The 26,691-nt window shown below is 42.2% G+C and overlaps 1 protein-coding gene across 3 annotated transcripts; it reads left to right on the plus strand.

Annotated features, from left to right (window-relative positions):
• eif4h (eukaryotic translation initiation factor 4h) lies at window positions 1-26,127 on the plus strand. 3 transcript variants are annotated; one of them, XM_060944107.1, is made up of 8 exons: window positions 3-146; window positions 19,665-19,852; window positions 19,944-20,008; window positions 20,090-20,180; window positions 22,209-22,280; window positions 22,676-22,813; window positions 23,827-23,942; window positions 25,148-26,127. In XM_060944107.1, exons 1-8 carry the CDS (start codon window positions 88-90, stop codon window positions 25,151-25,153), a joined length of 735 nt encoding a protein of 244 aa, XP_060800090.1. In that variant the 5' UTR covers window positions 3-87; the 3' UTR covers window positions 25,154-26,127. The 3 variants fall into 3 exon arrangements, with proteins under 3 accessions (XP_060800091.1, XP_060800089.1, XP_060800090.1); XM_060944108.1 differs by lacking the exon at window positions 22,209-22,280 and having other exon boundaries at window positions 1-146; XM_060944106.1 differs by lacking the exon at window positions 25,148-26,127 and having other exon boundaries at window positions 1-146; window positions 23,827-23,966.
• Window positions 26,128-26,691: the final 564 nt, after the last annotated feature.

A 26,691-nucleotide genomic window follows, 5' to 3' on the forward strand; every position in this document is an offset into this window, starting at 1 on the left:
AGGCATTAGTGAGACAGCTAAGCCGTACAGTGGTATATTGAAGGCCCCCAGCTAGCAGACTGCTTTCTCTGGACAGCAAACACGGACATGGCGGATTACGATACCTACGATGACCGGGCTTACGGTAGCTTTGGTGGTGGAAGAGGGTAAGGAAATATTTATCCTAAGAACGAGAATTCATCCTGTCGGTTGCAGGGTCAGTGAGGACCGGGCCTGTTTAGTGCGGCGCTCGGCGGTTGTATTGAGTGAAAGCGAGTGCAGGCCCGGGCGCGATGAGCGGAGTGGGGAACTGCGCTCTCCCGGCATGATGAATGGGAAGTCGGTCAATAGAGAAACGCAAGCGCGGGGATTGGCGCTCCATCCAGATGTGCCTGACGGATCACTAGGTAGCGTTTAGTGATGCTGTTTTTTTTTCTTTTCTCCTTTATGGTGCAAAAGCGTGAAATATCCAGCTGGATTCGGGTGTAATTCTTTTGCCAACGAGGCAGTTGGCGCCAGGTATCCGTGGTGAAGAGGAAAAAACACAGCCCACATGGACTACGAGCTGTGATGCACATAGCAAGTGAAGCGAAGTTACCGATTTCGCTCCAATCTGTGATTAAACATAACATTTCTAAATGTTTTTATGTACTTATTTGCACTACAGTTACAGTTGAACTTTGTTTCCCTGCACTGAAATGTGATCGCTGCATGGAGGAGGCTAATTGTAGCCTGTTAGCTCTCAGTGTAAATGCATGGTGGGTGTAGAAACCGGGCCGCGACTCAACTCCTGCTGTATTTCACCTCATTATGAGCCATTATAGCCTTCCTGATATTGACTCTCAAACTTTTATATAGATCACGACTTTCACTCACGATCTAATCTCCTACAGGATTTAGAAAAAGCAGCCTTTTATTATAGTCTCTCATTTATTTATTGCTTGTCGAGCAGCAAGTATTATGAAATTAATGTTTGTTTTTTTTTATGCTTTGTGTCTTGACAATCCCCCCCCACACACACAAAATCCAGTTATTTTTATATAATTAAAGGAATCAGTGTAAAACAGGACCGCATTGAGGTGCTGCATGTGATTTCACTCCACGTGGTGATGCTTGTTGTTGATGTTAAAAGTATGCATTCTCTTCCAGAAAGCTGCTTCTATCATGCTCATCCGAAACTAAAATTGATTTGCTCAGTGCAACTTTCTGCACTCCAAGTATTGTGATAATAATTATTAACAGACCGTATATTACACTCCCATGTGATAAGTATTTCTAACTGTTGACTCATCAGAGACAAGTGTTGAAATGATTTGAACGTGAATGAGCCGTGTAGAATAACAAATCGAAAGCATTTGGTAAACATAATGAGAGAGTTCAGAAGACCTGTAAACGTTTACATGTGATTGACGCAACTGGCTTTCCTTCCTGAATAGTCCTCAGTTTGTTAATCAGGGAGTTCCATACGTTAACACATTTGACCGAAAGAGGTTTTGTCATGGAGAACCCTGCAGTGACTCGCAGCCATTTGTAAAAGAACCCCACCACTACTTCATCACATTATTTAGCTCTTTTACATCGTTACAGTGCCTGTGCTTAATCTAGAACTGGTTCCACATGTTTCGAGCGAAAACAGGCTGTCACCAGAGCTGAACACCTGGCGCTGACATTTGCATGGCACCACAAAATTGCTGGTCCTAAAGTTGGACCTGTTAACTTCAGCATCGACAGGAGGGGCTACTGCACGAAATTAGCCACCATTTTGATAAAATGCAAGTAAAATCAGAAATCGCTGCGCACAAGCAACCTTCAAATGCAAGATGTGATGACCTGTAAATGTAAAAATATAAAAATCAAGCAAAGCAGATGTGTTCTGTGAGCAGTGTGAGTTCGTACCACAGTAACATTTCAACGTAAAAGGGCGGCACGGTGGTGTAGTGGTTAGCACGGTCACCTTACAGCAAGAAGGTTCTGGGTTTGAGCCCAGCAGCTGGCGAGGGCCTTTCTGTGTGGAGTTTGCATGTTTTCCCCGTGTCTGCGTGGGTTTCCTCCGGGTGCTCCGGTTTCCCCCACAGTCCAAAGACATGCAGTTAGGTTAATGTGGGGCGGCCTTGGGCTGAAGCGCCCTTGAGCAAGGTACTTAACCCCTGACTGCTCCCCGGGCGCTGTGTGTGGTTGCCCACTGCTCTGGGTGTGTGCGCGTGTGTTCGCTGCTTCAGATGGGTTAAATGCAGAGGATGAATTTCACTGTGCTTGAAGTGTGCATGTGACAAAGGTTTCTTCTTCTTCTAAATGACCCCGACTTCTGCTCTGTAACGTTTGGTTCTCAAACCTGTTGAAATGCCCCTCACGCCCAAATATCTTCTGTACTGATGTATAATTCCTAGATGTTTGATTACAGTTGATTGGCTTCAGTAATGTAAATCTAATGGTACAGTATCATTGCACACGTGCATAATGGCATGTGTGTAAAACTGTATCGTTTTAGATGTGGTGAAGCATTAAAACTAGTCATTTGCACGCTTAATCGTGATGGATCAGTCTAGTTATGCTTATTTACATTTATTTAAATGATGTGGGTTGGCTGTCTCCTACATGAAAAGCACGGACCCTGTTCTTCTCAGGGAGGAATTTTCAAGCCACTGATTTCATTTTGTTCTGCAAGTTTCATCAAAACGTGTTGCTTACAGTACACAGTTGTGGAGGTATGTTTCAGCCCGCTGTAAATTTCTTTTTAAAGAGATCTTATGATTTTGAATAATTGTCATGTGTAATCTCTAAAAAAAAAAAAATTCTCCCCTAACACCGACGCCTCCCCAATACGTTGTTGGGCTTTGCACAAAATATTCATATCACTATCTCGACTTCGTTCTCAAAGCAGTTCGTTCAAGGACGGTGCAGATTCTTCAACATTTGTCCTGCCTACAATCTTTTGAGAGAACTTGGCACCACTATACGCCCCTTATTTACTAAGTGCAGAGAATGTACAAAGAAAAAGGGGAGAGAGATGGTGTTGAAGGCTAAAATGTATTTTCAAATGACACTAACTCCTGCTAACAAAAGGAGGAAGAAATTGATCTTGTCTAAAATTTTATATCATGTACTGAATGTAAATTTTGCAATTACATGAACTGAATAGTGAGTGATTCATGGCTGTATGTGCAGTCTTGCTCAGCATTTGCCAGTGCAGCTTACGAATATCTTGTATTTGTAAGCTGCACACTCTTCTTTCAGTTTGTGGCAGAGCAAATTATGACAGTTATTTAGCCAGTTTCTTTTTATATTCGGGAAGATGCACTGCGCTTTCTGCAGGACGGTTTGCTGGACAAATGTAGACAAGATGTCATTCACTAGGAAAATGTAGCAGTTACTTATCCTAGTAATGCAAGAATTTAATGTTTTCTGTGTAAAAATCTGTCGGTCATGATCTTGATTCAAAGCAAAAAAAAGTCATTTTTATTTGTTGGGTCGTGCAGCTCTACATTAAAAAAAATCCTTCTCATAACGGCGATGTTAAACGTCTTTTTAGTTAGTCGGATGTAATCCAAAGGCATTTATAGCTTTAATATTTGAAGTGTAACACAATAATCAGGAAAAGTCCAAAGCCCTTAGCATTAGCAGAAATGGCCAGCTTTGCTTCTGTATTAGTGTCCAGTACTTTACTTTCCCTGAAGATACATTTCCTCTGACACCAGTGGAATGTCTCTGGCATGTTGGACGCCTTCTGCATGTGGCTTCTTTGCCAACACAAACCTGCAGTGACACAATTTCTGTTTGAGTTTCCTTGACACCCCCCTAATCATAAGGCTTATATGCAGCATCATTCTTTTCAGTAGATATAACTTGTACGCCCATTAGTTTTGCTTTATAAAACGGTGCATAGACACGGGGAGCTGTATAGACCCTTTTCAGTCACGTGACCTTCGTAAACGCGACCACCATTTTGGACATGTAGCGGACTTCGGCTCGAATTGGTTTGAATGCGAGGAAGGCGACAAACGGAGAACATACAAGAAAAAGGAATGAGATGCAGAAAATACCTTCGCTATCCAGCGATGTGGGGCATTTACAGGGCGAGCAGAGGGAGAAATAACAACAGTAACGACACATTAGCAACGCCGTACAGAAATAACGGTTTATGGCACAGACCCTTTCGGTTCTCGCTCATCTAGCTGCTACAATGACTGCTTAGACTGCAACAATAATACCTAACACACATTTAAGTATCCGTCGTAAAGACGTGAAACTCGTCGAGTGACGAGTGTGTTCATTGATAAGCTAACACAATCTAAAAGTAGACATACCATCACACTGCCCTGGCGCTGTGTACAGTTCACCTTCTATGGTTTGTGCACTCACTATTTGCCATTACTTTCTCCAACCGTTGTTACAGATTACAGGGAACGGCCTGGATTTAAGAGACAAATACATGTTCCTCTTGTTTTGAACACTTATTTGTAGGCAGTGCTTAATTTGTAAAGTGGGAGGTCCCGGAGCGCAGAGGATGAGCGGCTCCGGTGCGGAAAAAAAGAGGGGGGGAGGGGGGCGCTGCGCTTCTGGGCATGTTTTGTAATAACACTGCAAATTAAGTTCATCTGCAGATATTTTGTGGATGTCGTTTCATGAGAGAAATCACCAACAAGACAGATATCAAAATCAGACATTAACACTAAATAAACTTGCATTTTTTAATTTAATTATTTGGTTTTTTTTTTTTTTTGTTACATAGTCAAAAGGGGTGTCGGATCACCGGATCCAGTGTAAATAGCTGCCGGAGCCAACGCCCGAGGTTCCGGAGCGCGCTCCGGCTTGCTCCCCCTCAAATTAAGCGCTGTTTGTAGGACACTGCCTCTGATCTGTCCTACAGTCTACCAACAGCAAAGGAACACAACGCTAGCTAATGTCGTTAGCTAATAGCTACTACAGAAGAACAGAGGTTACAATGGGTTATTTTAGCCTATTTGGTTACACACTCGCCGCCACAGGATGTTAACAGCAATGTAATGCCTTTTCTGGCTAATTTTATTCGTCTTACCTCCAACAAAGTGGTCACTACACAAGCGCTGGTATGCCGAGGGCTGCCAATCTTTCCTGTTTATGGCCGCTATCCATCTTCTCCGTCGGGATCCGATAAAATGATAACCCTTGCCTTGTTTGTTGATGGTTACTACATCCAGGTGCACAACAATATAGTGGCATGATGGAAGTCTTGCTGAAAGTAAAAACTTTCTTTGCTGCCGTTCCTCAATGCTGGCTGTGGTAAACTACTGGTAGTACATGTCCAAAATGGCGGCCGCGTTTGTCGTGACGTCACGTGAAAAGGGTCCATAGTGCTGGAGAGTGATATCGTCCAGTTGTGAGTTGACTGTTTGCTTTATAATACACGAGATTATAAATCTGTTAGTGCAGAAACCTCAACAAATAATTTTCTTTGCCACGTTAACAAGGTGAAATTAGTTGCAGTAAAGCAATTTTTCATTTTCTGGTAGCCTTAAGCGGGGTGGCACGGTGGTGTAGTGGTTAGCGCTGTCGCCTCACAGCAAGAAGGTCCTGGGTTCGAACCCCGGGTCCGGTGAGGGCCTTTCTGTGTGGAGTTTGCATGTTCTCCCCGTGTCCGCGTGGGTTTCCTCCGGGTGCTCCGGTTTCCCCCACAGTCCAAAGACATGCAGGTTAGGTTAACTGGTGACTCTAAATTGACCGTAGGTGTGAATGTGAGTGTGAATGGTTGTCTATGTATCAGCCCTGTGATGACCTGGCGACTTGTCCAGGGTGTACCCCGCCTTTCGCCCGTAGTCAGCTGGGATAGGCTCCAGCTTGCCTGCGACCCTGTAGAAGGATAAAGCGGCTAGAGATAATGAGATGAGATGAGATGAGATGGTAGCCTTAAGCATTTATGCAAATATTCATTCCAGCAACGTGTTGGCTATATAGTGTCTTGCACAAGTATTCATCCCCCTTGGTGTTTGTCCCGTTTTGTTGCATTACAAGATGGAATTGAAATGGATTTTTGGAGGGTTAGCACAATTTGATTTACCCAACAGGTGCAAATAGTTTTATTGTGACACAAACAAGAATTTAAGATGAGAAAACAGAAATCTAGAGCGTACATGGGTATTCACCCCCTTTTCATATGAAACCCCTAAATAAGAGCCGGTCCAACCAATTCATGACATAAGTCACGTAGTTAGTTGATTAAGAGCCACCTGTGTGCAATCAAAGTGTCACATGATCTGTCACATGGTGTCTGTATAAATCAACCTGTTCTGGAAGGACCCTGACTCTGCAACACCACTAAGCAAGCAACATGAAAACCAAGGAGCCTCCAAACAGGTCAGAGACAAAGTTGTGGAGAAGTATAGATCAGGGTTGAGTTATAAAACATATCCCAAACTTTGAATATCCCAGGGAGCACCATTAAATCCATTATAGCAAAATGGAAAGAATATGGCACCACTACAAACCTGACGAGAAGGCCGCCCGCCAAAACTCACAGACCGGGCAAGGAGGGCATTAATCAGAGATGCAACAAAGACACCAAAGATAACACTGAAGGAGCTGCAGAGATCCACAGCGGAGATGGGAGTATCCGTCCATAGGACCACTTTAAGCCGTACACTCCAGAGTGGGGCTTTATGGAAGAGTGGCCAGAAAAAGTAATTGCTTAAGAAAACGTTTGGAATTTGCCCAACAGCATGTGACCGACTTCCGAAACACATGGAAGAAGATTCTCTGGTCAAATGAGGCGAAAATTGATCTTGTTGGCCATCTTGGAAAATGCCACGTGTGGTGCAAACCCAACACCCTGAGAACACCATCCCAACGGTGAAGCATGGTGGTGGCGGCGGCATCATGCTGTGGGGATATTTTTCATCTGCAGGGACAGGAAAGCTGGTCAGGACTGAAGGAAAGATGGATGGCACGAAATGCAGGGCAATTCTGGAGGAAAACCTGCTTTGTCTCCTAGAGGTTTGAGTCTGGGACTAAGGCCAAGTTTACATTAGACCGTATCTGTCTCGTTTTCTTCGCGGATGCACTGTCCGTTTACATTAAAACGCCGGGAAACGGCAATCTGCCAGGGTCCACGTATTCAATCCAAATCGTGTCTGGTCCGGTGCTGTGTAAACATTGAGAATACGCGGATACGCTGTGCTGAGCTCTAGCTGGCGTCGTCATTGGACAACGTCACTGTGACATCCACCTTCCTGATTCGCTGGCGTTGGTCATGTGACGCGACTGCTGAAAAACGGCGCGGACTTCCGCCTTGTATCACCTTTCATTAAAGAGTATAAAAGTATGAAAATACTGCAAATACTGATGCAAATACTGCCCATTGTGTAGTTATGATTGTCTTTAGGCTTGCCATCCTTCCACTTGCAAGTGGTAAGTGATATGCGCTGGGATCACACACAGCGGCTCAGTCCCGAATCACTGCTCGTGCGCTATACTCGCGCGCTCTGTGAGCTGCGCAGGGCCGGAGTGCGCACCCTCCAGAGGGCACTCGCTGTTCAGGGCGGAGTGATTTGGAACGCAGGATGCCTGCGGAGCCAAGCATATCCGTGTATTGGCGTTGCTATGTGCACGCGAATCGTGTATTGGCGTTGCTGTGTGCACACTAATCGTTTTAAAAACGTTAATCTGATGATCCGCTGATACGGTCTAATGTAAACCTAGTGTAAGGTTCATGTTCCAGCAGGACAATGACCTTAATAAACATACTGCTAAAGCTACACTGCAGTGGTTTAAAGGGAAACATTTAAATCTCTTGGAATGGCCTAGTCAAAGCCCAGACCACAATCCAATTGAGAATCTGTGGCATAACTTGAAGATTGCTGTACACCAACACAATCCATCTAACTTGAAGGAGTTGGAGCAGTTTTCTCTTGAGGAATGGGCAAAAATCCCAGTGGCTAGATGTGCTAAGCTAATAGAGACATACTCCAAGAGACTTGCAGCTGTAATTGTAGCAAAAGGTGTCTCTACAGAGTATTGACTTTGAGCAGGGTGAACACCTATGCATACTCCAGATTAGGGTTGGGCGGTATTACGGTAAGAAGGTATCCCGAGGTATCCAAAAGTACCAACGGTATCGGTCTCATTACCGTCATTTTAAAAAAATATATAATATCTAAATAAATATGGAGTACATGAGGTCATAATATAATAAATTGAAGATCATCCCGAATAACTGTGTGATCGTATTTTCACTAATTCTATCAATTTCATAAAGAAGTTCTCATCGCGTGCAGGGTTGTTTATGTCGTTACCATGGCAACCCTGCGTGACATTTGGGGTCTGACAGAAAGCTTCGCAAGAGCCTGAGACCGGGGGTGTCATGGCTCAGATGGCTAAGGCACCGTACCATAAATCCGGGGACCCGGGTAAGATTCCGACCCGAGGTTATTTCCCGATCCCGTCTCTCTCTCCCCCGCTCATTTCCTGTCTCTCTATACTGTCCTATCTATTAAAAAAAAAAAAGAGAGAGACTGAGACCGTGGTTGAAAGATGGCAAGTCAAGATAACGAGTTAGTGGCAAAAAAAAAAAAACATCGGCAGTGTGGCAGTATTTTGGTTTCAAACCAAACGAAAAATCTAATATGTCCCCTAAGGCACACCATAGCCTGGGGTACTCCACTTCCACGAGATCTCTCCAATGAGTTGTGTTTTGAGTAGGTTACATGAGTAACAACAAGGTAAAATAATATAACGTATGACATTTGGGATGTGGGTAATAAACGTTTGAAATGTCATCTACTGAAGAAACGGAAGAAAACATCGTAGCGTAAACTGTTAGGTTTCTGGTGGGAATTAGCAATGCGCTTGCTATCTTTGTTGGGTGTGTTAAACCGTATGGATTTAAGTGGAATAATTGTAAGGAGTTATGTGATCAAGACAACGTTTTAAGCAAGGTAAGGCCATTTGATTATTAATTTCCCTGCCATGGCATGACGTGGGCCCATATGATTTTGCCTTGTGCAGCTATCACGCATTTGAATTAGGTTCGCCTCATTTGCGCTGAAGAATATGGTTTATCGCGCAGTCTAAACGGACTTGGGTGTTGGTTGATTCTTTTTCTTTTTTTTATTTCCCATGCTTGAAAGGGTATGATCCTGCTCATCGTGTACTTTTTTTTGATGGAGTAGGTGAAATAGTGCTGCAAATGCGTTTCAACGCAGACATGTGTAAACGACAGTTGAATGCTATTTTCAAGATGAAGGAAGAGTTGCGTGATGCTTTGAAATATCTCTTAATCCATTCGTCAATGCACAAAATTCGCTTTGCTGCTTAATCCATACCACAATGCACACAATTCGCTATGCTGCTTTTAAATAGTACATTTGAGGCATAGGCGCACGTTATACAGTAGGCCGAAACAAAATATTTTTTTCTCGGTAATACCGTATACCCCGGGAAAACACAGAGACGGTTTAAAGGTATCAAAATTTGGATACCGCCCAACCCTACTCCAGATGTCTGTTTTTTCATCTTAATTATTGTTTGTGTCGCAATGAAACAATTTTCACCTTTATAGTGGTAGGCATGTTGTATAAATAAAATGGTGCTAATCCTCCAACAATCCATTTTGATTCCAGTGACGAGACAGGACAAACGCTGAGGGGGATGAATACCTTTGCAAGATATTGTATTTGTTTTGCGTTTGGTACAGGTGTTACTGTAGTTACTGTCGGTGTTGCTGAAAGTAATTGCATAATGTTTTAATTGGGCCTTTTCTCAACCTCCGTCGTCATGTATTTATGAGCATTTTTCTAACGGATCAAATGCATTGTTCTTGAAAGTCCTTATGAAATGATTTCTCGGTTGTGATTTTGACTTCACATATTAACATGCGTCCTTCTGAAACATGCCAGAGCAAAGTGACTTGGCTGACTAGCACAACAGCCAATAGCATTTGAGATGTCCCACCCCTAGCGAATTTATCTTATTTAGTTAGACAGGTTATTGCATGCCCCTTATTTATTACTGATGGAGAAGCCCTGGTGGTGTATAAAGTTGGAAGTAGTGTTTTTGATTGCTGTAAGGAAGCAACACATTCCCCCAATTAATAGTCCCCAGTTGGAGGGGCATAACCATAACCTTGTACAAATTCCACCCTCTTCAAAACCACTAGCAAACCCACCACCAAGGGATGGTTGGAGAAGTGAATAGTGTGGGACGACACACAGCCAGAAGTATACTGACAATCCATGTTGTCTGCCAACAAGCTACTAAGAACCGCCTCTGGAGGTGGGACATGTATGGGTCCAGAAAGAATTTAATAGAACGTTCAGTGTTGCAGAGACATGAATATATAGTACCAGACAAATGTTTGAACATGCCCGTCTACTTCAGTGTTATTTCTTTATTAATAAAGACACTTCTATTTTTATTTATTGCATTGCCAGTTTGCACCGTGGGTCAGAGAGGACTGATCTTTCATCTGTGCTGTATGTCGAGCATGTATAGCATATTTGACAATAAAGTTGACTTGACTTCATGCCTTAACGTAATTATGGATGTCGTTTCTCTTTCCTTAGTTGAGCGGTTCTTGACATATGGATTACTACAGTTGTGGAATAGGACTATTTACTGTACTTTTATTATTTACTGTTTGATCTCAAACACATTAAGAAGGCAAGAAAATGCACTAATTAGCTTTTGACAAGGCACCTGTTAATTGAAAAGCATTCCAGGTGACTCCGTCATGAAGCCGGATAAGAGAATGCCAATAGTGTGTAAAAGTCAAGGTAAATGCTGGCTACTTTGAAGAATCTAAAATATTAACCTTTTTAACACTTGTTTACCACATAATTCTATGCATGTTCCATATGTTATTTAAGTTTTGATGTCTTCCGCAGTGTTCCAGCTAGTTTATTTTACCAGGGTGCCACGCCCTGCTCTCAAATACCAGTGACCCTCCCAAATTTACAGTATATGTGCCCTGCTCATAATTTTACAGCGCTTTCCAAGCGCCCAGCACATACTTTCCGCCATAGAAAGTAAGTACGTACGTACTACCAAAGGTTGCCGACTTGCAATGAAAGTAACGTATGTTGAATAATTACAACACACTGGGTCATAGACATGCTCTGTCGACCATTTTGTCTTATTACAACATCGAGTCAGTGAAGCAAGGTACGGTCAAAAAAAACAGCGATGCCTACAAAGATCTCATTATCTGTAGCCGCTTTATCCTGTTCTACAGGGTCGCAGGCAAGCTGGAGCCTATCCCAGCTGACTACGGGCGAGAGGCGGGGTACACCCTGGACAAGTCGCCAGGTCATCACAGGGCTAACACATACGGCCCTTTTCCACTACCCTTTTTCAGCTCGCTTCAGCTCACTTCAGCCCGACACGGCTCGCGTTTCGACTATCTAAGAACAGCACGACTCAGCTCGCTTCAGCCCTGCTCAGCACCCAAAACTCGCACGGTTTTGGAGTAGGGCTGAAGCGAGCCAAACCGAGCCGAGTGGGGCTAGGGGCGTGAGGAGACACTCCCCTGTGCACTGATTGGTGAGGAGGAGTGTCCTCACACGCCCACACACGCCCCGCGAGCACGCTGGGATCTGTAAACACCGTAAACCCGGAAGAAGGAGAATTACGAATTACGAGAATTATGAAGCCTTATGCACCTCGCCTCATCTATACGCTCTTGCCAGTGTCTGTTGGCGTTGTCGGTGACAACAAGCCACAGCACCAAGACCAGCAACACTAACGACACCATGTCCTCCATGTTTATTGTTTAGTATCCGGGTCGTGAGACTACCGCTCAAAAGATCACTGATGTCACTGTTTGCGCCGCCTAACGACATCACCTGACGTCCACCCACTTTCGCTAACTCCACCCAATGTGTCCACCCACTTCCAGCCAGCACGGTTCAGCGCGATTGTAGTCGAAATGCAACGCCAACAGCCCCACTCAGCTCGACTCAGCCCAACTCAGCACGGCACGGCTCAGCCCGACTCAGCCGCGTTGGTAGTGGAAAAGCGGCAATAGACACAGACAACCATTCACACTCCCATTCACACCTACGGTCAATTTAGAGTCGCCAGTTAACCTAACCTGCATGTCTTTGGACTGTGGGGGAAACCGGAGCACCCGGAGGAAACCCACGCGGACACGGGGAGAACATGCAAACTCCACACAGAAAGGCCCTCGCCGGCCACGGGGCTCGAACCCAGACCTTCTTGCTGTGAGGCGACAGCGCTAACCACTACACCACCGTGCCACCCGACTACAAAGATGCAGAAGAAAAAAAGAATTGGTAAAAGCAGCAAAGAGCTCATAAAACCTCGCATCTCTGTTTGCCAGAACATGAATGGATCTCAAAGTTGAAGACTAAACAGCTTCAATCAAAAGTAAGGACGGCTGGATCTAGACTCTAGATATAGATCTGTAGGAAATCTGATCACTAACGTTAAGATTACCATGTTGGAGTAGATCTAATCGAACGTTAATATTCCAGACTAATATTAATGATGCTATTAGCGTTAACTAGCATTGGACAGTCATGTTAATGGGCGATGGATGGATGTAAGTGCGGAGTTTATTGAAAAGCATGCTGGCGGACAGTTCCAAAACGTCCTTGCGGCGCGCGTGCGCTGATCGCTCAGATCAAAAATGAGCATGGACGAGTGATGGTTCAAGGTGCACCAAGCATGAACGCACGAGGATGTGACCTTATGAAGCTCTGTATTAAGCTGGTTAACTAAGGCTACATCCACACGACAACGGCAACGAGATGTTATTTAAAAATATATCGCGTCCAAATGGGCAACAATCAGTAAAATATCAGGTCCATATGGCAACGCAATGCTTGCTGAAAACGATGCAATACACATGCCACACCTCTAGGGGCGCTGTAAGACGGTCCCTTCGGAGACACCAGAACAATAGAAGAAGTAAGGATGCATATTAGCCACAAAGTCAGGAAAATCTGTTTGTAAAATTACATTATAATGACCAAATACAATGAAAAGTATTTTTCCAGTCTCACCTGTGAAAGGTAATCCCATGTGATCTCGTTTGGATGGCAAACCTGTTGGTACAGTTAAACGCAGCTAATCTTTATTCTCCGCTTTGACCTCTCCAAAATGGCGGCGAGGATGACCTATGATTCTATGTGGAAGGCGGTGTCTTTAATGGTCTGGAATAAATTGAATGCTAATTAAATAATGATTAATTTGCTCCTCTACGCCCTTTTTGAGGAATGTATTGTAGGACTTAAACCCACATCTGAAGAGGTGAGATTGCTCTTTTTTTCTCTATTTTTGCTGGCGGGATTGACTCTCTCTCTCTCTCACTTTGCACCATTACACAATAAATATTCACAGTGAAAATATTTTGTAAGCGCGTTTCATGAACCAAGTTATAGGATTTGTTGACAACTCGCATCGCAATGAGAAGATCATTGGCACTACTGGTGTTAAGAATCAGACCATTTCATAAATGAATATTTTGCTGTAGAGCTGCAGTGTTTGTACAATTGCATGTTTTTGCTTCACTATTACCGTCACTATTCTGCTTCTTGCATTACTACTGTGAACTAACACTGAACATAATAATAATAATATCTAAGCTCGTGTTTCACTCTCACTAGTGCTCTGTAAGGCTTTTTCCTGGTGATATTCGTTACACTTCTACCCGGCGTGAAGCACTCACAGTCATGTGGTTGTGACGTCATCGTAAACAAATCCGTTTTACTCATCCAGACGACTTCACAACGGCAACGTTGCCAGATCTTTCCACTCTGGAACCCGTTCTCAAAAAGATTGCGTTTTGGGCACCCAAAACGCCGGTGCCGTGTGGACGCCAGGCCTAAACGATAAGCAATTGTATCGGAGTCACCTGAATCCGTTGCCGTGTGGACAGGGCCTAAGAAGCTTCAGATTTGCTTATTTTATTTTACAAAAGTAATCTACGTTGCATAGTTCCCCATTATGGCTAATTTTGCATGATAGATTCTTTGTCTATTGTGATGCGTGCAAAATTGCCCGTGATCATCACTGGTGCCTTGCCCTCTTGGATAGCTAGCTGGATCACTGCTACAGTATTGTTTCTACATGCAGAAAAACCTATGAATGAGTAGGTGTGTCCAAACTTTTGTACCTTTTTTTGTTTTCCCGGATGTGTGTGTTGTGGGTTCTTCTTCCCCACCCCAAATATAATTATGGGCACTTTAAATTTTAAGACATAGTAATCCTACAGTTTGAGGGGGGTGTGGGTGTTTTTGTTTTGTTTTTTTTGGGTCGTCCTTATGCTATGCTAAATTGTCTTTGTTGTCAAATTAAGTGTTAACTCCAAAGAATTAGAAATAAATCTGGAAAAACAAAACAGATTATTAGGCATGATCATGGTGTGTAGATCTACACACAGAAATGCTCTTGGAGTCACAGCTGTGACTCTCGTCAGCTGTATAGCTTGAAATTGTGATGTTAGGTCATGGTATATCCTGGATATACCATGACGATTGATTGATCGATGCATTGCTCGATCAATGATGGGACTATTTTATGTCACGTGAGCCAGCCTTGGCCAATCCCTGCACGGGAAGTCTTTGATGAGGGAATATAATATTAATTACACGCAGGCCTTGTTAAAATCTGATTTGCAAGAACCTTGAAATACTAAAAAGAAGTGAGTGACTAAAACCACAAGTGCTGTCTAAATAGATTTAACGTGACCTTGTGGTGAACTATGGAATCAATTTTGTGCCAAAATGTTCATACGATACTTTTGAAATATCAAACAAAAACGACAAATCAAAATGCAAAAAAAAAGTCAATTTTTTTTAGACTGGTAAACAAATTATTCGTGTAATCGTGCAAAATATCAGTCTATTACTCTTCAGAAACCTTTTATTTTTGTTCCGCGTCTTTCTCAGTTTTGCTTGCCGTAATTTATTTTGGTTGCGATTCCAGCTTTCTCGTTTGCGCTCCCTGACTTTTTGCTTGCAGTTTTGGCACAAACTTCACGTGTGGTCGGGCTGTCCAGGAACGCATTCCCATTGGCTAACTTGTTTGACTGACAGCTACGCTCAGCCATTCCCTACTCGGATTCTGGCGGACTGTTTGACGAGTGACCGATCCATTGACGGTAAACAAGGATCGAGTGGACTTCAGTGGCGACTATGATACTGAATTAATTCAACAAAGTGTAAGTGCGGGACAAATGTGTTGTATGTGTTGCAGTAGTGCACATTATGCAGGTGTTTCGTGTCAAGTCAAACGTTAGCCTTAGCTCCACTACCCAATATAATAGCTGTCTTGCTAACGTTAAACACACCTGCATAATGTGCACTACTGCAACACGTACAACACATTTGTCCCGCACTTACACTTTGTTGAATTAATTCAATATCATAGTCGCCACTGAAGTCCACTCGATCCTTGTTTACCGTCAATGGATGGCCGCAACAGCCTCCGGGGGAATGGCTGAGCGGAGCTGTCAGTCAAACACAAGTTAGCCAATGGGAATGCATTCCTGGACAGCCCACCCACACGTGAAGTTTGTGCCAAAACTGCAAGCAAAAAGTCAGGGAGCGCAAACGAAAAAGCTGGAATCGCAACCAAAATAAATTACGTCAAAACTGAGAGACGCGGAACAAAAATAAAAGGTTTCTGAAGAGTAATAGACTGATATTTTGCACAATTACACGAATAATTTATTTGCCAGTCTAAAAAAATTGACCTTTTTTTTTCCTTTTTTTTTGTATTTTGATTTGTCGTTTTTGTTTGATATTTCAAAAGTATTGTATGAACATTTTGGCACAAAATTGATTCCATAGTGAACAGCGGGACAACTAAAGCGTCACTCCCAAAAGTAATAGTGACTACTTTTTGTCGGACGTTTGTTGGTTAGAAACCGTAGTGAGCAAAAACGCCGATCCAGAAGGTTATGTAAGGTGAAATGCTGAGCTGCTTTCAGACTAAAGTGGAGCAGCATCTATAAATGACCAACATGATTTAAATGTGTCAGGGCCTGATATAATGTGTAAATGCTGGTGTATAAACTGTTTGAGTGTCTGAGCCAGATCTGCATACAATTTTGAAAATGTTCCTGCACACACTGGCTGTTTGATTCAGTAGCTGTCAGTAATAACCTGTATGTGAACTCGTCTGTGCTGGTGTTGGTGAAACTTGGTTTCCAGGGATGATGTACATGTTGTTGACTTCTAGCACGAGTATTGGTTTGGTTTTATTTTTTTCTTTCTTTCTTTCCCTCTCCACCCCCTTTTTTTTTTTTTTTTTTTTTCTCCTGGGAGACATGACATTTTCAGTTTGCCACTTTGGATGCTTTATGTAGTCCTGTAATTATAAGCAGGGAGGTCCAAAATATCTCATTTAAAATTGTTAATGGTAACATCTAATATTTGACCTGTTTACTAGGGCTGTAACAATATGCGAATCGAAATCGCGATACGCAGAGCCACGATCCGTATCGCGATACAAGAAGGCAGAATCGCGGTACACCCTTTCAAACTTCTCCTCAGCCCAAAAACAGAGGTGCTTCCAAACTTCAATTTATGAAATACTTTACTTTTTATTTAAATTACATTTTAAACTTACTTAAATTACTTTTTTTATATCTGTTAGTAAGTCGTTTTTTCGCCGACCTGCGACAATCTTCTGCGAGTCACGCAATGTCCACACTCGCCACTGGCAGAGCATTCATTTCTTTTAAGCGGTCGCCATTCTGGTTGCGACGCGGGGAGCGAATCTGTAAACAAGCAGCTCATTGGCTGGCTAGGTGTGCCACAAGCCAATCACAATCACTTGACCGGAAAGGCATGCAGTGTTGCCAGATTGGGCAGGTTTAGGTGCTTTTTGGCTGGTTTTGAACACATTTTGGGGTGGAAAACGTTAGCAATATCTGGCAACACTGAAGGCATGTCTGCTTGGGCGGAAGCCTTCTGCGGCAGTTACATTTTGACACGCGAGCAACGTTTCACTATAAAAATTCCGTAATTTCCATCTGTTTTCCGCGATCACAGAAAATCATTGGCCCTATGAGAGTGAGACAGTGAGAGAGCCACCCCTCCAAAAAAAAATCTTAACAGATTTACATGATTTGGAAAAATGACTTTTTCAGAACCGAAAAAAACAGAGCTTCCGGCTCAACAGTATTATTTTGAGAAATAAAACAGTCTTTGGATATACATTTGTTCATTTTTGCATACATATTACTCATTCTCTGCAGTGGTCTGAATTATTTGTTATTAAATAGTTAATGTAAGTAAGTAAATGTTAAGTCAAATTTACTACTTTAAAAACACATTTAAAAAAAATCGTGGGTGTATCGAATCGTGGGTCAAAAATCGCGATTCGAATCGTGAGTTGGGTGTATCGTTACAGCCCTACTGTTTACCGTATCAAGCTGTAGTAAACTGTTAAATACTTATCAGTGTTTTGAAATACTTTTTTTAACCAGGTTTGCCCAGTGGGCAACCTGAGGCAAAGGTTAAGTTGCCCATCAACATTTTAGGTTGCCCCACTTTTAAGTCCCTGATTTCTGCAAAAACTCAAGATTTTTATCTAAATACAGGACCTACTCATTCTAAACCTGCCGAGCTTCACCGGCGAAGCTCTCAACCCCAGAGGATTAAAAATCAAAACAATGGCCATGCTCTCAAAGCGATCTACCAACATTTGTATTTCCGTTGTACTACAATTAAAACAGCGTCTTGGAATTACCCCGGCACTACTAAGATTTATGATGAAATTTGAAGAAAATAACGGAGAGTTACAAACCTGACGGGGCAGTAATGAGATCCTCTTTTTTTTTTTCTTCTTCTTCTTCTTCTCCCTGCTGCCACTTTGTGCATTGCCGATCCCTCGTGTACAATGATGCTTGTTATCTTGATCGTTTTACAAACGTATTTCTGCCTCCTGATCTTGTCGAAATCTATGCACCAGTCACAAAGCATCTTTTCGGTCTCTTCTCCTGTGTCATGACGTAGCCATGGGCGTCCTGCTCACCATGACTCTTGAAAGATGTATCTTTTGAAGACTTCCTCACCGTCGTCTGCTCACTAGCTGTTTCCTTTTGCTGTACTTCCATTTCGGTCCCGACCATTCCTTGTCCTTGCTCGTCTGGACTTTGATTTGTAGCAGCAGTCTCGCTGTCGTCTCCTCGACTAGCTGACTTGGAAAAATACTTGAACAAAGTGCTTTGATTCGCCATGTTCACAGAACTCCCGAGAAAGTTCCAGAAAAACTTGAAACATCATAACGAGGCTCGGGGTTTGTAAATTTTCTGTCCATCAGTGTCCGGGGGTGATTCGCTGCCTGTACCGCAAGCACCTTTGCCATAAAATTGGTTGCACGGAACAAAATGTGGTTGTGCGGCGCATCTGGGCAACCGGGTATTTCGAACACTGTTTATCATGCTCCGCAGTATTGAAATATGTCTAATACCCAACAGTGCTTTGTCTGTTGTTCAAATTAGCAACATGTTTATGAATGCAGTTTTTTCATTGTTATAGGTGCTTTATGCCAACAATGATATCGGCGTTAGTTTATTTGGGTCAAATCAGGAACATTTTACATATACTGCCATGTACGCTAATGTTACAGTTTTACACTTATTTTATGTTCCACTGTCATTCTAAATATCTAGGTTACGTTCTCTTCTAAGGCCATGTACACACGTAGCCGGGTATTTTTAAAACCGAACATCCCCCCCCCGTTTATAAAAATGTTTTATCCACACCACCTCGTCTTTGAAAAAAAATCCCTTCCACACGTAACCGAACATCTGCGTTTTCAATCACATTCATAAGCATTCCAAACCTGTAGATGGCATTATTTCCCCAAATCCTACCCCCAATCACATCAGAATAGCCCTCTGTTGGCGTCACTTCCGCCTAAACATAAAACATGGTGCCAAGCTCGTTCGTCTGGACAGACTCGGAGACAGAATTGCTTCTAAACACAATTTTGGAGTATAAACTTCAAAAGACGCAAGAAAACGTTGATTGGGAATCTTATCAGTAGTTGGGCTTCTAAAATGAAACATGTAAATAGCACCTGCACAATAATTAACGCTTTCAAGGCACTACTCCGATCCATTACTCTTTGTCCATGCTTAATCTGGCTTCTGCAGTAAACAAAGGTCGCACGTTTGACGTCAGGGCAGATTTGTTGTCATTTTTTTGGCGCAGATTGTGATGTTCTAAAACGCAAAACTCCGGTTATCTCTGTCTACACGAAAAGGCATGCCCGGAGTTTTTTTTTAAATATTCGTTTTTGATGTGTTTTCATGTGGATGACAGGCCAAAATGTAGAAAGATATCTTCGATTTAGGAGATACCCGGCTATGTGTGGACGGGGTCTTAATCTAACGTTCCATTCTATTCAAACAGGTGACTGACCAACTCCACCACTTTATCGTCTCAGTGCCGTTTCAAATCTGTTTTATACAAGTTTGGGAGGATGAAAACCACACTCAAATATAAGCCTTTCAAGTAATCCTTGTTTAACTTTTGGTGTAACTTCTTACCAAATTAATTTTGCATATTCCTTAAAATTAATACTGTCTGCAGATGTCACTTTATCTGAGGCCTATTATTTATGACTTGGAAATAAAACCACATTTGAATTGGGAACATCTGTAATTTTGTATCAGATAATGCATAAACCTTGAGCACTTGAAAATGCACCGCTTGCTGACCAGTTATGCTTCTGGACAGACCCCGAGGTCCAGGCGGCCCAGGTGGACCCCGCAAACAGAAGGAGCTCCCCACAGAGCCTCCATACACGGCGTACGTAGGCAACCTGCCCTTCAACACAGTACAAGGAGACATAGACGCCATCTTCAAAGACCTCGCCGTGAGGAGTGTGCGACTAGTCCGAGACAAAGAGACTGACAAGTTTAAAGGTGAGTCACGGTTAAAAACTTGATACTAATTAAATAATAAATCATCAGTATCTGCCTGCCATTAATATGTTTGTTCTGATCTTCCTTTTAGGTTTCTGTTATGTCGAGTTTGATGACTTGGAATCTCTAAAAGAGGCTTTGACGTATGATGGAGCTGTGAGTACCTTTTCATTTCTGTAAAATGACCGTTGAGTAGCAATATAGATTGTGCTGACACACTGCTGCTCTCCTTTATAGCTGCTTGGAGATCGATCACTGAGGGTGGACATTGCCGAGGGCCGGAGACAAGAGCGCGGCGGTGGATTTGGCTTCCGAAAAGACGACAGAGGTACTGGTCTCGGATGAGTCCACTCGGCCATAAAACTTCATAAGACACTTGCTGTTTTGTGTGTTTTTTTTTTTTTTTTTTTTTTTTTTTTTTTTGGTGCAGTAACACTTCACATACTTTCAAATCTTCACTTACTTGGTCTTCCAATCACCACTGTCTACTCAAATCCAAGTCCATAAATCAGTAACAAGTCAGTTGGCAAGAAATGTAAAATGCAGCAATCTCAAGTCATATGCATTTGAAAATATTAGAATAACTGAAGCTCAGTGCTGTTACAGTTTAATGATTTTATTAAAACAATCATGTGATGCAATGCATGTCATACAACAAGATCTTGTGTGAGACCTGCCTCAATTAATTATATATTTGCTTTCACAAAAATGAACAATGTGGAGGTCAGATAAAGTTCTCAGGAGCACAAAAGGCCACAATCAGTAACTGATTTATCGTAGTCAGGATCACAGTAGCCTGGGAAATCCCATGCTGCTTTGCACAATCGTTCCGATCTGAAAAGACAGCATGGAAACTATGGTCTAAAGGCTCGCCTGAGTTAGGGAGCCAATCAGAGAGTGGGGAGGGGTGGAAAGACGGTGACGCGTACTACTCGACAAACGGAAGCTTGTAGTTTATTTAGGACTGTTTACGGATCACATTTAACATGGCGGCGAGCGATATGAACCAAACTTTCGATCAAGCTTTAGATCAAGCTTTAGACACTGTTCTGAATAGTTTAGCGCGCAAGTTTGTTTTAAAAAAAGAACAGCGTTTGACGTTACAGTCTTTCGTTGACACGAAGACAGATGCCTTTGCCTTGCTCCTGACAGGGTTTGGTAAAAGTCTCATTTACCAACTAGCCCCCTTAGTGGCTAAGCAGATGGGGTTTAGCCAAACCCCGGTCGTTGCGGTAGTCTCGCCACTGACTGCCTTGGTGGAAGACCAGGTAAAGGAGGCAGGCGATCTCGGGATTTCTGCGGCACAGCTTGGTCCAGAGCAGGAAAATGCTATCGAGTTGCCTCTTCGTCTTCTTCGTCGCTCTAACTACGTCACCGGGTACAACTGCCATGATTGGCCATGGGCTACGTATACGCCAAATGATAGACATTTGCAACGTCCAATAAACGGCCGTTGACAATCGTAAACCACACCTCCCCTACGAGAAATTCAATAGGCGGATTCCAGACCATATTTCACTTGATATGGTCTGGTGTTAACCAGACTAGGATCACAGGGGTTCAAATGACTAATTTGGTTATACTTTGAGAAATGGAACCAGGGCGGGTAGAACTGGTGAGAATTCCTCCAGGAATTCCTGCAAAGAAAGCTCCTAACTTTTTATTTCTTGTTGTTAATTCAACCAAGTGGGTTGTTACATTGAATCTTTGTGTGGTCATGATTCTGTTACTTAAGACCATCGATCATACTTTTATAAATCCACGATACCATTTTGAACTTATCCATATTTGTGATTTGATTGGTCACACTTGCTAGTCTGCGCTGTCGAGGATCAGCACGCCCAGGCTCCAGGTAAAGGGATGTGGGTGTTTTTGTGCTTTTTTTAAATTTACAGATTGTTTCCTCTGCATCTCCCCATGTTTTTGTATCCCTCATATACCAAAGGATTTGTATGATTTTATTTTGTAGGCTGTCAAAAATGAGGTGCTTTTATTCCCGTATTATTGAAATAACTTTACAACTAAGCCAAGTAACTTGGATTTTAGTAGGCAACTTCACTTCTTGCTCATTCTTCATTCACTACATTTGTCTGCCTTTTCCCTCGTTTTCTTCAAATAGCAAGTAATCCTACATTTATAGGCTTCCCTGATCTCTTCTCTTGGCTTCACTTACACGCGAACTATTTTCCCAAGGCTGCCTTTCTGTGAAAATGGTTCCACCTTTCCTAGCAGTGTGACTAACCAGGGCATGGCAGGAGGTCACCTTTAGCAGAACCAGTGTGTGTGGGTGATTCTCTTCAGCCGCACACCTTGCCTTAGATTACAGTGTTTTAAACGTAGCCCATGTGCATTTCAGGCCGCGGTGGCTCACGAGGGCCCAGAGGAGGGGGACGAGACTCCAGAGACGACTACGACCACTCAGGAGGAGGTGCGATGAGTGGGAGCAAAGGCATATTGGCAAAAAAAAGCCTGTTTTGCAGGTCTAGCTGGTAGCTTTAGAAAATCCTCAGTCATAGAAATGAAGAGATGCTGTAATCTTCCCTTGTCTTTTCCATAGATGGATGATTTTTTTTTTTTTAAATGAATCTTCATGATGTCATAGGGACTCCATCTCATTGCCATTAGTCATATTGTTAGTCTCACTGCTGGTGTGGAAAGAGATCCCTTTTCGGAGTTGTCAATAAATACTGATCTGAAATAAAAGGTTTATTTAATTATTTTGAAGCCATTATTGTGGATCAGTATTTTGGAACAACTTGTCTTTGAGATGTTGGTACATGCATTAAAAATTTTTTTTTTTTTTTTTTTTTTACCCAACCTCAGGGTTTAGAGATGATGACTTCATGGGTGGGAGGAGTCGTGGAAGTGGTCGTCCTGGCGACAGACGGGGCGGTGGTGGAATGGGCCGCTACAGAGATGGACCACGTGGAGGCCCGACAGACTTCAGAGAACCCTCTGATGGTGTCATAGCTTTATTCCTGCTTAATTTTCATGCATATAAAATTTATTTTTTTTCTATAAGATGTGAATGTTTGGGCAGATCTTGTATCTTTTTAATGACTGCTAATAATGCATTATTTATGCAGTTAGGTTCTTGGCATGTTTTTTAGGCTGACCTTAACAACAGTAACGTATTCTAGACACAAATTCACCTCAGAGTACAAGATGAAGCCACCTAAACTATTTGTCTGCTTGGAGGACACAAGCATACGGGTGACAAATTAAAGATAAAAACAGTGGCTCTGTTGTATTGTAGAAGGAAGCGTCTGCAAATTACTTAAATTGACTGGTCACATTTATTATTTGAAACAGTTCTATCCTGATGGATGTGGTCTCTTCCAAAATGCCCCACCCACATCCATGGGGCATGAGGGCTCACTGAATGATTTGATGAATATGCCACCAGATCCCAACCCAGGTGAACGTCTGTAGATGATTTTGAAGTGATGTTTTGGACAGCGCTCTCGACCACCGTTATTTAATTTTATTACACACATAATTGAGGGAAGAATGGTGTTTATCCCTCTTGTATAGTCCCAGAAACTTGTTGAATCTATTCTAGTAGCTCGTGGTGGCCCAACACTTTAGTGAGACACTTGACTTTCACGTTTTCTTTAAATTGTCACCTCGATGTACACTGCTTAATGCGTTTGGTATGTCCTTCTTCTTGCACATTTGTACTGCCTCTGAAATGTCATGTTGCTCTCTTCCTTTGCTGAGCTAATTGCTCCGTCATTATTTTAATTTCGTTTTCAGGCCTGAAAAATAAACTTACTACTTCCATTAACGCACAGGTCAGCATTGTTTTGCGGCAAGCTCACAGCAGTGTACTTTTACCATACTGTCCCTTTTTGCAATAAAAAGTTGCAGCCCCTAAGAGCTGAGGGCAAAAATAAATTTAAAATCTGTAACGCATAGGAGCGTTGCTGTAATACCTGTAATATGTTTGTGCTGTATTTTTCTCTTTTCTACAGAGGAGAGAGCACAGAGACCAAGGCTACAGTTGAAGCCACGCACAGTCTCCGAGCCCTTGAACCAAGTGGCCAACCCAAATTCAGCTATCTTTGGGGGTGCCAAACCCAGGGAGGAGGTAATATCCAAAGACAAACACTAAAGAGACTGCAGCCTCCCTCAGTACGCTGGGATGGATGGATGGATGGAGGGAGGGATGGAGTGGGAGGGGGGCCAGGGGAGAGGAGAGTGCAGGACCAGGACAAGAAGACAAAATGAGAGGGGGGGGAGGGGGGAAAAAAAAGTATCATGCCAACAGGAATATGATAAGACTCGGTCATCATTCCTAATAGTTAGAGATGAAGCCCTCCTTCTTCAGAATCCAATTTGATTTGAATATATTTATTCAAGAAGGAAAAATATGATTAAAAACCATACATTTTCATGACAGTTGCGCACACACACACAAACGAGCAGCTCGTGAATGCATGTCAAACTGATCGATCGTTTTTACGTCCACTCCTCCTGCTTCCCTGTAAATAGTGCCTGCTCTGTATTGTAGTTTGTCAGGGGAAAGCTCATTCACATTCTCTGTGGTACAAAAAGGGTTTGATATCGCTGCTCTCTTAAATACAATCCAAATCATTTTAAAATTGTTTTTAAGTCAAATGCTACTCAACTCCCCCATCCCAGTTCTGTGCAGTTGTAACAATACAGTTTGGATGTGGATTTAATTTGATACAGCCTCTTTCCTTGCAGGAGGTTATACAGTAGGTCCATGTAACTTGTGCTTTTGAATAAATTTTTGTGCCGGTAATGCAGGTTATACTGTCAGTGGATATTTTCCCTGCCTTACCTTCACTCCCTTTTGTTTTTTTTTGTTTTCTTAAATGTTACCTCTGGGAACGTTTGTAGAATTGATGTTTTCAGAGGTGGCACAAGCAGTTTTATGTCCTGCATGGTCAGTGCAAACAGCTCTCACTTGTTTGTGGAGATCCCTCCTGTAAAAAAGAAGAGGAAAAAACCCCTATTTGAATGCACAGTGGGTTACTAGGATGGTGCTCTCCTAGCCCTGGTTGTGTTGAATGGAAAATTGGCTCATTAAAGCTGTGTAGTAGAATTGTACAAGCAGTGTTAAGTTTTGGGCTGAATGTAAAATAGAACGTTTTAATGAACAGAAATGATGAAGCTTCTTTTACTAGCTTATTGCAATCTCCTGTTCACATGGGGCTGATTTTGTTATTTGGTCACTTTGTTCATCAAAATATTAGGTGTTACCTTTCAGCCTTTGTGAAAGCAGGCCCTTGTGAAATCATTGTTCTTATTTTTGTTTTCTTGTTTAAGCATTGATCTAGCTGTGTGGCTGCATTATTCCGGAAGGCTAGACTGGATCTCTACGGGCTTTGGCCAGCAAAAAAAAAAAAATCTTTCAAGGTGCCAAGCTTCTCTGCTTGGCTAAAAAGAAGACGATTGAAAACGGGCAGGGCATGGGTTAACACCCGCCCGTGACTATCTGCTATAAACGAACTTCCTACACACCTAAGCAAGACCCAGGACAGTGGCTTCAGTTTCATTCTGATGCCTTTGGGTAAGGATCTTGCAGTACATGTTTTTCTCCTTTTCCCAAGGCATTGTCATGTTCAGTCAATTTGAAATGCAAGAAAACAGGAATTGCTATCCAATTGTGTCTTCTGTATTGCTTCCTAACTTGCTGTTCAGTTTTTGAAGTGACATTTTAGTTCCCACGGTCTTAAATATTAAACAGCTTAAATGTTAGGAGAATCTGAATATTCATTTGTTTCTTAAATAATTAAACCGTGTGGAAGATTTTTTTTTTTTTTGACCATGTCTGTATAATCCAGATGAGAAATGCTTTCTGTGATAAAGGTACAGCCACACTGTGAGTAGAAGAGTGACATGAAAGTATGATAGTTATGAACATGGATATCAGCTACATTATCAGTCAGGCTATTACCTTCCACAGCATGTACTTCTTCATCAAAAAAAAAAAAGAAATAGCTGTGGATCTCTAACACGGTCAGTAATACTGCCTTCACATAGGAAACTTGTTGAACAAACATCACATCCACATTTCCATTAAGGTGACGACAGACACTCGTATTGTCTACTATTAGATCAAGTATAAAATTCTCTTTGGGTATCCATGTGTTGCAACCATTTTATTTGACATTTTACTGGATATGAAATGAAAGTCGTAGAACATTTTCTTACTGTACTATAAAAAGAATTGGCTGTTTTTATTCTTTTTGTTTTTCTTTTCATTTTCCTACACTGTTTATGGCAATAAAATGTATCATCTTAAAGTGTTTCAAATGAATGTCATGACTGAATGTCGCATTTACAGTGCATGAGAGGTTCTTGTTCGACTGTATAAATCACTACAACTAGCTGGGAATCTTTTCTGTAAAGTTGGATTGGGACACTAGTGGCTTAAGAGTTTGCTTCAGCTTCATCTGACATCTTTTGGCTGTACAGGAAAAATGTTCCATTTTAATCCTCTGTAAAGCAGGGTAGTCAGAGGTTCAGCATCAATATGTCTGGGGTTTTTTGTCTTGTAAAATCCACATTTATAACAGAACAACTTCTACTTCTTTTCATAAGGACTAGGTAAAGCATCTACCCTAGAAGTCGATTTAGCTAGTGTAGCATCCTTTGAGGTTTCTGATGCATTATTTTGCCCTTATATTGCAGCAATGTCTCTGGTTGAATTTTCTCTGCAGCTCTGACAGTACTTCAGGTTAGAAGGCAAATCAGAGGTTTATTATTAATGTCTGTTTATTTTAATAGATGAATCAGGTTAAAGAATTTGGTATCTAATAAATACGAACAGTTGTTATGAAGTTTGGAGATGCTTAATGGAAGGGAGT

The sequence above is a fragment of the Neoarius graeffei genome, chromosome 17 (assembly GCF_027579695.1).
Source record: "Neoarius graeffei isolate fNeoGra1 chromosome 17, fNeoGra1.pri, whole genome shotgun sequence".
Classification (NCBI taxonomy): Eukaryota; Metazoa; Chordata; class Actinopteri; order Siluriformes; family Ariidae; genus Neoarius; species Neoarius graeffei.